We start from the raw sequence: 11,897 nt of genomic DNA, 5'->3' as shown, positions 1-11,897 counted from the left end.
GCTGATTCTCTGCACTCCTGGTGTCAGTGGCTAGGTCTCCATCCTATCTGGCAAGTTGGGATGGTTGTCCTCCCTTTCTATGTGCAGTTTTTTATTGAAAAGATTCTTATTTAACCAAGCCACGGGTTTTTTTTACTTCTTTTTAGTCTGACTGCTTTCTCTATAGCCACATTTGGATCCAGATTAAGGTCACTTATCATCAGATTGTTCTCCTTGAACCTTATCAGACCCTATCACCAGTATCTAGTAGCAGGAGATAACTGTTGAAAGACCAGATGGAAATTTAGCAGTTTATAGTGTGTTACCTCTTCCTTTTTCTTTTGGGACACAGGGAATGTGCCTGCTTTGACCCAGCCACCTCATTCCATTTCTTCCTTGATTCCTGGAAGGAGTCCATAATTATTATTACTACTTTTTTAACTGTTGGGTGGAGTATGGAACACAATTTGTTCCTGAATCTGCAAGAAACCAGCCACTTAGATAATAATAGTTGCTCTTCCTTCACAGGTCCTGCTGCAGTACTTGCTAGCCAGGCAAGTGTCTCATGGTGCAGAGAGGAGTTAAAATTCAGGGAGGAAAAGGAAGAGTCAGGACTGGAAGCAGTAAAATTGCTTAACTTAGTGTGCAGTCATATGGAAGAAGCACATTTATTTTTACTTAAATAGATACAACTGAGAAACCCAGGATAACTTTCTAATACATAAATTTTATCTTTTTTTTATTTGTAAGGATTTCTGGGGTAAAATAAGGTTTGAAGGAAAAGCTTCTTGCCATTTTTGTGACAGTTTACCAAAAGTGAATTTTTATATGCTTGAGGCTGTTTAAACAAGGGCACCACATATGCTCTTAGGCTGGCAGCAGAGGAATGGGCTTTTGTTGGATATATCAAACTACTGGCCAACAGGATCTTGCATCTGGGAGGATTTGTCTTTGCCAGATGAAATTCCACATTTCTGAAAGCATGAAGTGCAGCACTCTCTTACCATTAAAATTGTGTTTATATACGTACATGAAAAAAAATTTTAGATGAATTCGCTGGAGTTTCTGATACTATTGAACATTTATACCTAATTATGTTTAAATGTAATTGTTCTCCTTAATTTCCTTGTCATGTAAATTAATGTAAAATTGTAAAATAAAGTATGAATCAGAGACAAAAATTCGATTCATACTTTATTTCCAGTAGATAACACAGAAAATAGAAGCACCATCAGATTACGTACATTGACAACATTTAGACATGCCTGACGTGATCTTAACAGTTTGTAAAACTTAAGTTCTGGTTTTCCCCTCAAGTTTGCTCTGTCGTTGTGGATCGATATGCTCATTAAAACAGTAACGCATTCTCTCCGCTCTTACTCCCCCAGATGGGTTTGAAATGGTAGATTCCTTTCTGACTTTTTCTCCCCCTCCCAATCTGTCACTGTGGGAAATGGATTGGCCCTGCTAATTACAGTAGGTGCCCTGTTAGGATGAAATTCCCAGTGTATGTGACCGTGAAGAATGTACAGCATTCAGCGATTCCAACCTCTGTTTTACAGGCTGGCCAACAATGAGAAGCAAGGAGTAAGGTCACACACAGTCTCTGTGTCAGGTAAGGCTCATTTAAAAAAAAATAAATAATTTTTTTTTAAAAATCAAATTTAATTATAAAGCTAGTGGATGCTCAGGCAGATTTTTCACTCGCAGTTAGCTCACTTCTTGCTACTTTTTATTGACTTTCCCCAAACTGTAGCTGTGCTGCCTTTGGAGTGCATGTAGTGTAGTTTCTACAGAGAAACTTTTTGCAGCGATCTTACGTAGCGTTGCTGGTGAGAACAGCCGTGTCCGTGTAGTAACACAGGGCCAAAATACTTCAAAGCAAGGCTGCTTGTTGATATTTTCACTTAGCTTGATAATGAACTAGAACATTGTGGGCTAAAACTTAAATTACCTGAGTATGTGTTAATTATGAAGGAGCAGCTTTGAAAAGTGAAAATAGGCAATTAAATATTAATCATCACTTTTCAGAAAGAAGAAACTTAATAGCTCTTTTTTTTTTTTGTAGCTGCTGTTTAGATCAAAGTACTTAATTTTTGCTATTGAAAATCACAAGTTAATTGAAGGATGAGCGTGTGAGATAATATATGTTTCTATAGTTTATAGGCTTCTGAGATTTCTGTTAGTTCCTCTGGGGTTTTTTAAGTTTTCATACTTGAGAGAGAACATTTTTCTTTTACAGAATCTTAAATCCTTTTGAGGGATTGATTCAGTGTCTTAGCAGAAAATGCATTTCTAAATCCTTATACATAAGGATTTAGAATAAATAAGAGATTTTTTTTCAGTGCAGAAGTGTGTTAATACTGTGATATATTCCTATTGATTTCTAGTATGTGACCATAAACTTCAGGAACCAATATTGTGACCCACTGGAGTGTCCAGCCCTGACTTACAGGGAGGCTGCAGCCCCACTTTAACATTTATGTGAGCGTTTAGTGGCACATACTCAAAAACCCAACTTATTTCATACAAGAAGCTGGAAAGATACAGAGATGTTTGATTAATTTCATACTTTTCAGATTCCTTTCCCCACCCTTAAGCATTTTTTAAAGATGTTTGAGATTCACCCTTTGGCATAGGAAGCCCAGGTAAAGAGACCTTGAGCAAGAAAATAGGTGAGAGGATCTGGAATTAAAGTGTGTATCAAGCTGCAGAGCTTCCTCAGTTACTGTTACCTCTCAAATAGCTCTTCTTCCTTCAGTACCTATCAAGCAAGCATGGTAGATAAGGTAGATAAGCACAAAGCACGATCAGCATGTTCTCTCTTGATTCTTACCCGTGTGACTCATTTTAGCTGTTAGAAAAAGTTGACATTTCTTAAGTGATTAGCACTGTGCTTTTTCATTGCTTCACTCACAGACAGAAAAGCTCATCTTCAGGACAAAATACTCATACTCCCCTGACACCTCAAATTTTCACCCTTTCCGTTTTTGTAAGAGTGCCGATATAGTTTTACTATTAAAAGCAATAATAAATGCTTATCATGATCCTTCATTGCTGTCATTTTGACTTTGCAAATTTAAGTATCCTTTGCTTGGTGAATTTTATCTGAAGTACTGTTGTGTCTTAGAGCTCAAACTCACTTCTTCTCTACTCTTTCCAAGTAGTGTTTTTGGCATTAATGTAGTGAAGTTGTAATACCCCATGACTCTGGCGTTTAGGGTGTCACATAAATGTCAAAGATGGGCAAATGAGAGCTTTGCTGTAGAACCACAGAAGAAACAGAAATAGCAGCGCTGGAGATGAGCTGGTTGTTCCAAGTGAACGTCAAGGAAAGCTGTAAGGCACAAAGCTGGCTCCTGGTGCCATAAGCAAAACAATTGAATTAGACCAGCAAATGTCCCTCCCTTTCTTTCCAATACCAAAATCAAAACCAATTAGGTATTTTTCTGGTATTGTAGTAAGGTTTTTTGTCTTTCCTCAATGAAATCATTGTGCTTGATTCTTGTTTTTTATACCAAGTTACAAACCACTGGAAACACTGACATAATACTGGAATGATTGAAGCCATTGCATTTATTATTAATTCTCAAGGGTTCTTCTTTTTTAGGAAGGGTACATAGAACACTGACATACTTTTTTTGTTGGTGGTTTTGGGTTTTTGCCCCAAAATTATGTGAAATGCATCGAGTGTGGCATGGATGTCAGTATATTAAATTTAAACCACAGACAGATTGTTGAGATGAATTTATGTGATAAGGATTTTTCCTCAGGAGGTGCTTTCTGTAAGAATCTGTGAGTCCCCAAAGGAATCAACTCGTTACAAATGAAGTAATACTTCATGTAGATCTGAAGAAGTGTCACTCCTGTTGTCACATGTAACTGATCCATCAGTACGGAACAACGGAGGCAACAGATGTACATAATGTTCAGTTAACCCCAGAGTTACAGGTCAGCAGAGTCTGACAGCTGACAGCATCCAGTGCAAAGCCAGCTGTGGGTGATGCTATCTTGGTTTGCAGAATGAGAGCTTTTCTCTGGTGACATTTAAATGACTTTAGAGCTAAAGGCTTCAAATAAGACGAGCTTTTATAACTTCCTGACAGCTGTAACGTCCTTCGTGCCTTTGATGATTTAAAACATAAATTAACTCTGCTGTTTGCTTTCTGTGAGATTGCTACCCCTTGTTTAAACCTCTTCCAGTGCTGAAGCTAAATAGCAAAAATCCGAGACACATACTCGGCAGAAAAATTAAGCAGGCAGACATATTTATATTATTAATACCCTTAGTTCTAAAGAAAAGTTTCACAGTGAGTTCCCCACCATACTTTGGGGAAACCAGCAATAGCCAAAAACCAGAGTGGAACCTGATTTGGGTGTCTAAAATGTCAGGTATTTGTCTGAAGTTTTGTAGGTTTAAAAATGAGCCTGTTAATGAAAGACACTTTGTCTTTCTTGTTGAAATATTTATTAACGTACCTTGAAATATTTCTGGTTTAGTGAAATGAAAACTTGTCCTTTCCAAGTGTTTCAATATTCCAAAGAATATTGAAAGAAACACTCTCTACAGAGATAGAAGGTTGGTTTTAAATACTTTTTTTTTCTATAAATAAAGGCTTTTTCAAACTAGTGAAAGGTGAAGTTGGTTTCAGGAATCCAGAGCAGCAGATTGCTGGACCTGGGAGCAGAGCAGTGTTCTCTTACAGCTGTGTGTCACTGATCCAGGTCTCTGCACACACCTCTTCCTGCAGGCTTCTGTTTCTGCTTCTCCTGGTATTGTTTGTCTGCCTTGCTTCTTCAAATTATATGCTCCTTGCAGTGGGCACTGTCTTTTCACTGTGTGCAAGTAAGATGCCTGCCAGGTTTCCCTCCTTTTTTGAAGCACAGTAATAATTTTTTCCCTCAAATTTTACATTTGTGTGTGTAGGATTATAAATAAATATAAATAACATGCCCAATTAAATGAGCTGGATTTTAGATTTCTTTGGTAAATATCTGATGTTTTGGTTTAAGTTACTCTGGTTCACCAGAAGCAGTGAGTGTTTTAATTAATAGAAACATAGTTCCAACTTTTCTCTCCTTCTCCTTCTACCTCTGTCTTTACATTAAAAACGAATTCTTTGTATTTAGCCAAGAGTGTACGCTCAGGAAACAGGAAGGCTAAACTATTTGCTCTGCTCAAATAGTGTATGGAATTTGTAAGAAGCAGCATACCAGTTTACTGTAATTTTATTGACTAGATTTTCTGCCCTTTTGCTTAGAGTCACCTTATTAAAATGCTCCACTCTAGTCTACAGGAACTTATTTTGGCCAGCAGTTTGTTTTGAAATAGCAAACATTAGCCTTAGTAAGGTGATGCATGTATTTCCTGATACATATATTGCCAAAAATAACAATTTACCTAGTCAGTGATAAAATGAAATCAATAAAGCTGTAGTTTGCTTGCTCCCTTTTAACATAATTTCTTTCTTACACAGAGTTCTTTGGTTTCTTCTGCCCCATCCTCGTTTATATAAATAGGACTAGGAAGAATAAATATGATTTTGCCTCCCTTGGCTAATCACTTTGCCTCCTTTGCAGTGAAGAATTCTGTGGATGTAAATTTTTTTAATTGTAGCTCAAACGTTACTTTACATGCAGTGCTACAGAATGTGACATTTCAGGTCCACTTGTTTCAGGGAGTATTTTGAACAAGTCTTGGTGGTGTTGGGTTCTTGGCAGTGTTAGGTTCACGGTTGGACTCCAGGATTTTCAAGGGACTTTTCCAACCTTAAATGATTCTGTGATTCTAAGCAGTCACTCTTGGCATTTGGATATTCAGGTACTGATGAATAAAATCACATGTTTGTGGGGAGGGAGCTGTAACTGGAAGGTGACAGTAAGGAAGAAGATGAGCTGTTTTGCAGGAGCCAGCACAAGACATGTACTTGAAGTGGGTTTTTAGGGCCTGACACAGGGTTGGTCTTGGTTCAAAGTGGGTTCTGGTTTTTCAGCTTTAGTATGTGCTGATTTGGTGAAGGAAATTGAAAGGTGTTTAAAATATGGTCACTGTTTCAGATGTTAAGGCAGACTGTTCAAGTCATCTCAGTAACAGACCCCAGGACACACGTCTTCAATAGGCAAATAGGTATCTTAAAGAGAAATTCGCTTTTCATCTTGTTCCCTAGCCGGTGTGGCTGTTGTTACTGACACAAATAGCATTTTAAAGTCAAAAGGGTGTAGCTGTAACAGTATTATAATTCAATGGCATACATTTCTGATAACGCTGGTGTGCCATTGCCTCTCTGTAGAGGGAAAAACATTTGTTTGCTTACAATGACTCTGTAAGAAATGTGTAACTGCACCCCGTGGTTTAGACATATCTAGTAACATGCCCTGCAAAGGAGAAACTGTGTCGTTTGGAGAGAGCTTCCTTACAGGATCTGAAGGATTTTAGCATCCTGAAAGAGAAGGTTCTTAGCAAGCTTCCAGATCCTGCCTTAGAATCACAGATTTATAGTATAACGTAATTATACTTAAATCCCGTACTGTGGTTCACTCCTGATCGTGGCAGTGAAGGGCCATGAGAGTTCTTCTCTAAGGTGCTACTTATGAGCAGATCCTGTTTGAAGTAGTTGCCAATTCAGTCACAATTTAGCTGAAATCTCAATTTGAATGAAAATAAATTATCTTTTGAAGGAGATAAGCATGATTTAAGTGAGATTTTGGCATACAGAAAATAAATTATGTGGTACAATTAATCTGTGAGGGAGACTTCCAGTGGGTTACCGAGATCAAACTGTGATATAGTAGGAGCCAAATGTCAAAATGCAACAAACAGGAGAGAAAAAAAAACACTAAGTGTATTCAGCTGATATCAGTATTACAGTAATTAAAATGTTCTTAATGAAATACATGTGAGCACACAGAAGAACCTAAATATATGTGTGAATGATGAGGGCTAATCACAAGCAAAGCTGTGAGTGAGATGGAAAGACAAATAGGATTTTATTGAATCACTTCTGCTTGCAAAGCACAGTGTGTGCTCTGTTTCGTGATTCCTGTGCTCAAAATGAAGGTCTGTCCTGTGCTCAACTCTGAAAGGGTTTCTTGTGTTGGACTCGTATTTCCTAGTTCCATTTGAATTCGTTAGTAGGGGGAAAAGGTGTTCTTTACTTGAGGTTGTGAAGTTGGGAGTTTTTTCATGTTCGTTTTATCAAAGTCACTCCAAAAAGACAATGCTGAAAAGTGTAAGTAATTTTTTAAGATTAAAAATGGTATCTTGTGTGCTTATGACTGTGTCTGCTAGCTCAATTATGTTGTACTCTACAGCTCACTTCTTCTGAATAGAAAGACTAGCAGTCTTAGCATCAATTACATAGTTACTCATTTGAATTTTTAAGTAATTAGAGGAATATAAAGGCTCTATAAAACTGTAGCTCTGCTGTATGGTCACAGGACTGGGAGACATTCAAGCCTAAGATTTATTGCAGATTAACTTTGCAAACCTTGAGCAAGTCATTAGTCTCCAGGTTCACAAGGGGAGTTACTTGCTTCTTAACTCACCCAGCTATTCTACTGATTAAAGTATAATTAAAAATACCCTTAGTGTTAATAAATTATAATATGTAAGATTCCCATCACAGTTGAGTAGACCAATGTTATTATCTTTTTTTGTATTTTAGACTAAAATGCTTCTTTTTGTGCACCAGAAGAAGAGCAGAATGAGCTGTGTTGGTCTAAACTGGGTGCATTGATTTCATCGGTCATTGGTTAGAGTTCTTCCCCTCCTACACTCCTCCTTTGTGATCCACTCAGTGATTTGAGCAGACACTTTTTGCTTTGCTAGCAATGACACTGTAGCATGACTAAAGAAATGTTCCGTGCAGTATTAGGTTTGGGGTTTTGTTGTTTATGTATAAACATAGTTGATGTGACAACTGTGTAGTACTCATTTTATTTCAAAAGCTTGAGTACAAATAGATTTATTCCTTCTACAGATTTTTTCCAGGGTTTTTCCTCAAACTGGTTGAGGAGTATATGACTAAAATAGAATAGGACATTATCAGCTTTAGCCTTCCAGTGTTGGTTATCTACTCATACAATCCTAACGAGGAGCTCCAGTAGTAACTGCCCTCTAACCTGATCACTTCCTTTCTAACATAGTCTGTTGCATAGCAAGTGATTGGCTCTTTTTTATATACAATAATTGTAGTGAATAATTAATATTGAGAAAAGGATCTAAATAAGAAAAAAAAAGTCCAGTGAAGTCTTCAGCAGCATTTCTGAGCTTTATGAGCATTTAGATAGATGCCAGTGATATCCTGGCTGGAAGGTGGTGTGGAATGGTAGAAATCCTTCTTAGTAGTATTCACGTCAAGCAGGTACTCTCTAAGCTCCTGAAAAAGTGTCGGAACTTCTTTATTTTTACAAGTCTTTTCCTAAATAATATTTCTTTGTAGCTGGACTTGAAGATGTGGTAAGTTTAAGACAAAACAGTCCTCCATTTAGTCTGGCAGAATAGTTGAACAAACTTGAGGCAAGAAATCATAAAGGCAAAGTTTGAAATGCAGAAGACGAAGTTGGACTGTGTATCACAGGGCATCAGGACGTGGACGTGGTGAATTAGAAACACCTTTGTCATTTCGATGTGCCCTTTGTAAGACAGAGGTTAGTCAGGTGTCAGTCAGCGTCCGTTTCCCATGTGTCACTGTAAGAGTGAACAGCATTTCAGGCTTAAATTAGCTTTGTAGCCTGAGCAGCCAGGTCAAGAGTTGAAACATCTCTTCCCTTTTAGATGGGTTGTGTTGCTTCCAGTGACTCTATGCATGTTCTTCTGTTTCAGAACAGAGTATCAGATTCCTTTATTCTCATTTCAATACCTTTTCAGTAGTTTCTTAAAATAGCTGTGGCATTTTTTTCTTTTCTTTCATGCTATGCCTAAAGCTTTGTTACCTCAGGTTTGTGTTTGATAGCACTGAAAATTGTGCTGTGTGGTTTTAGGAAGTTAATCCCCTAGGAGTTATCTAACTTAGTCAATAATTTTGCCATCTCCTGGCACCTCTTTCAGTTTTTAGCGTTGAGTGTGATTAATGTTCTGCCATTTTCAATGACGTGTACGTTTTCACAATTGATGAGTGATTTCTGTTTGTTTAATCACCCCAGCAGTTTTTATAATGGTACTTTTTTGTCATTTAGGATAAAATAATAAATCTCACCCGCTTGTTTTAACTTTGCATTAAAATAGCCATGTTAGCAAATAATGTGTTGTACATAGTAGTCTGTTACCCATTACATCTGCATGTGTGAAATTCAACATGCAGCCTCCAGACTGGACAGTGATTGAACACACTTAATCCACCTTTAAAAAAATTCTGCACGTTATCCCTTAAATTCTGGCCACTAAAAACTGCGCAACTGTGTATAAGATGGTGCCTTTGTGTAAGTATAGATGCTTTGATGGTTCTTGGGTTTCCAGAAGCTATGAAAAATGGGAGATTATTTTTATTAAAAGATAATTCTCCTTTTCCACCCTTCCTGCACTCCTTCCACCACTGACTAGTATGCTGTACCAGTATGCTGCTTCTGTGGTACTGGGCTTCTCTTTTAACACCTGTACCTCCAGCTTGTATAACTCAGGCTGGCTGGACCTGACTCTTACTGCCAGCAACAAGACGAAGGTTTTTAACTGATGGGCTTTTTAAACCATCTCTCAACATTTCCTGAGATAGAGGAAAGAGGGAAGAGAGGAAAGCAGAGAGGAGCAAACAGATAACAAGAGAAATAAAAGGAGCAGCTGTCCTCAGGTTCATAGTGTTGTCTCATGTCCTTCTTTCTCACCTTGTGAAATCAGTTGTGGCTTCTTTGTATTTTCTCCTACTCAAAAATTTCTCTCCCTGATGAGTGCTTTGCTAATTAAATGCAGTGCAGTGACTAGGAAAAGGGACAGTGAGGACAGTACCATGGGACATTCGCCCAGAGATCCTTGGGAAACTGGAATATCAATTGCAAGACAGGTCTGCACTGGGGATAAAATTCCAGCAGCACATTTCAGATCATAATATATGTCAGCGTTGTATTTCAGTGGGACAGAGAAACTGTTTTTTTCCTTGTTGTGTGTAACCCTGCTATGTGAACTACTTATTTTGTGTTAAGTTCTTTTAAGGGTCCAGAAAGTCAGTATGTCCATGTGAAAGTCTGGTGACTGCCACTTAAATCAGGATTTAGCTATAGCACAGTCCAGTAGAGCTTAGATGGGGAGCTTGTAAAAGCAGGATGCACTTCTGGGATAGGCAGTATGCTTTGCATTGTCAGTGGATGGTATGGCAAAAATGGATAGTTGGTAAAAGCTGAGTTTTTAATAGATTCTAGTCTCACTTTTAAAAGTTGTAATAACTTTGCTGTAGCAAGGAATTTGAAGGAAGATACCAAATATGCTTTAGAGTTTCAGCAACGTTCGTATATCCATTTGCGTATGCAGAACTGTAAGGTAAACATTTACTTTTATGTTCATTCATTGTAGATGTTCTCTCCGGTCTCTTTTCTTTTATTTCCAAATAATTTGTTTCTGTTTTCTCTTTCCTTTTCTTGCCTCTTTGTAAAGGAGTCAATCACTGTCAGCATAAAGTAAAGAAAGCTAGACGCTTTCTCCCTTTCGTCTTCTGTTCCCATGAGCCGCCGCCTAAGGGTACTGCACTGCTCTTTGTATAGGCTGCCTTCTTAACCCAAAAGCTGAATATACTAATGCAGTTACTGGGGTTTTTTTTTTCACTATTTTAGCCTCAGGTAAACAGAGTTCCAAGAATAATTTCATTAAATTTCTGCTACCCCTTTTCCTCCTATTGAATTGGATTTTCATGCAGTGTCACAAACTTGCTGGTCTCCTTTTTTTATGGGGGACTTTGTTTTAAGCATCATATTCGACAATGATAAACTTAATAATTTCATTTGTTTAGCTGTGCAGCCCCTGTATACCCATGGGGGTTTTGGTTAATATATTTTTACTTCATTCTTGGACCCCTGATACAGCATGCTTCTGAATGGAATAGAATAGCAACAATAAGCATCAGCTAAGATCCCTTTGAATTAAATATTGAATACAGTGATGCTTTTGGCTGCATACTGGTTCAGCATTTGGTCTGGACCAGTTTGGCTTTGTTAGGGGGTAAGAAGAATTGGAGTAGCAGGTGCATTACTTTTACAACATGAATGCTCATGTTCCTTTTATTTATAAATAATGTCTAAAGTGCATCAGCTTGTGCTGTGGATATTGGTGTGGAACAGGGCCACCATCATAAATGTGGAATATGGTGCTCATTTGAACAGCTTCCCAGTAGAGTTGCTCTGTTTGTCACTCATTTAAATTTTAGCCTTATATAACCGCAACATGCTCTGTATAATTAATACTTAGATAGTTCCATTTCTTGCTCATGTCTTCGCGATAGCACAGGAGTGCATTTCCTTTGAAAGGGTGAACACCAACTCTAGTTATCCAGAGTCATAAGTGTGTGTGAAAAGTCAAATGGAACTGACTCATCTGGCTGTAGGAGATCTGTTTCGTAGCAAAGTATTGACTTAAACCAGAAATTGGCATTTCTTAACAATGCATTAAAATAGTTCCACTCCCAAATTGATTTTTTTGTGTAAATTCATGTTTGAAATTCAAGTCACTAACTCTGTTGCATCATACATGCTTCGCAGAACATATCTTTGTCCCTTGGGTTTTAGGTGAGAAGTCTTAAATTCTGATAGTTTTCTGGTTTCTCGTGAGTCAGGTTTATAATATAACTGCAGTCTGAAAACTTTTGGATTACTCATGAATTTAATAGTATATTTTCCCCTCCCCCTTCTCTGTCCCTTTTCTCTCCCCCTCTGTTTTTCTCTTTCCTTGCATGCCACCTGGATCTGCAGATGAAATTAGTGGGGACGGTAATATGTTT

The 11,897-nt window shown here is 37.8% G+C and overlaps 1 protein-coding gene across 1 annotated transcript in view; it reads left to right on the top strand.

The window, feature by feature from the left end:
- PTK2 (protein tyrosine kinase 2) overlaps positions 1-11,897 on the top strand; it is a gene marked incomplete at its 3' end in the record, with an annotated part of 107,604 nt that overhangs the window by 50,357 nt on the left and 45,350 nt on the right. Inside the window, exons 11-13 of the mRNA XM_029087548.1 lie at positions 1,542-1,594; positions 10,562-10,645; positions 11,869-11,886. Coding sequence (XP_028943381.1) covers positions 1,542-1,594; positions 10,562-10,645; positions 11,869-11,886 — 155 coding nt within the window. The remainder of the gene's footprint in view (positions 1-1,541; positions 1,595-10,561; positions 10,646-11,868; positions 11,887-11,897) is intronic.

Source organism: Antrostomus carolinensis, unplaced genomic scaffold (assembly GCF_000700745.2).
Source record: "Antrostomus carolinensis isolate BGI_N321 unplaced genomic scaffold, ASM70074v2 scaffold12991, whole genome shotgun sequence".
Classification (NCBI taxonomy): domain Eukaryota; kingdom Metazoa; phylum Chordata; class Aves; order Caprimulgiformes; family Caprimulgidae; genus Antrostomus; species Antrostomus carolinensis.
This window is presented reverse-complemented; position numbering and strand designations above follow the sequence as displayed.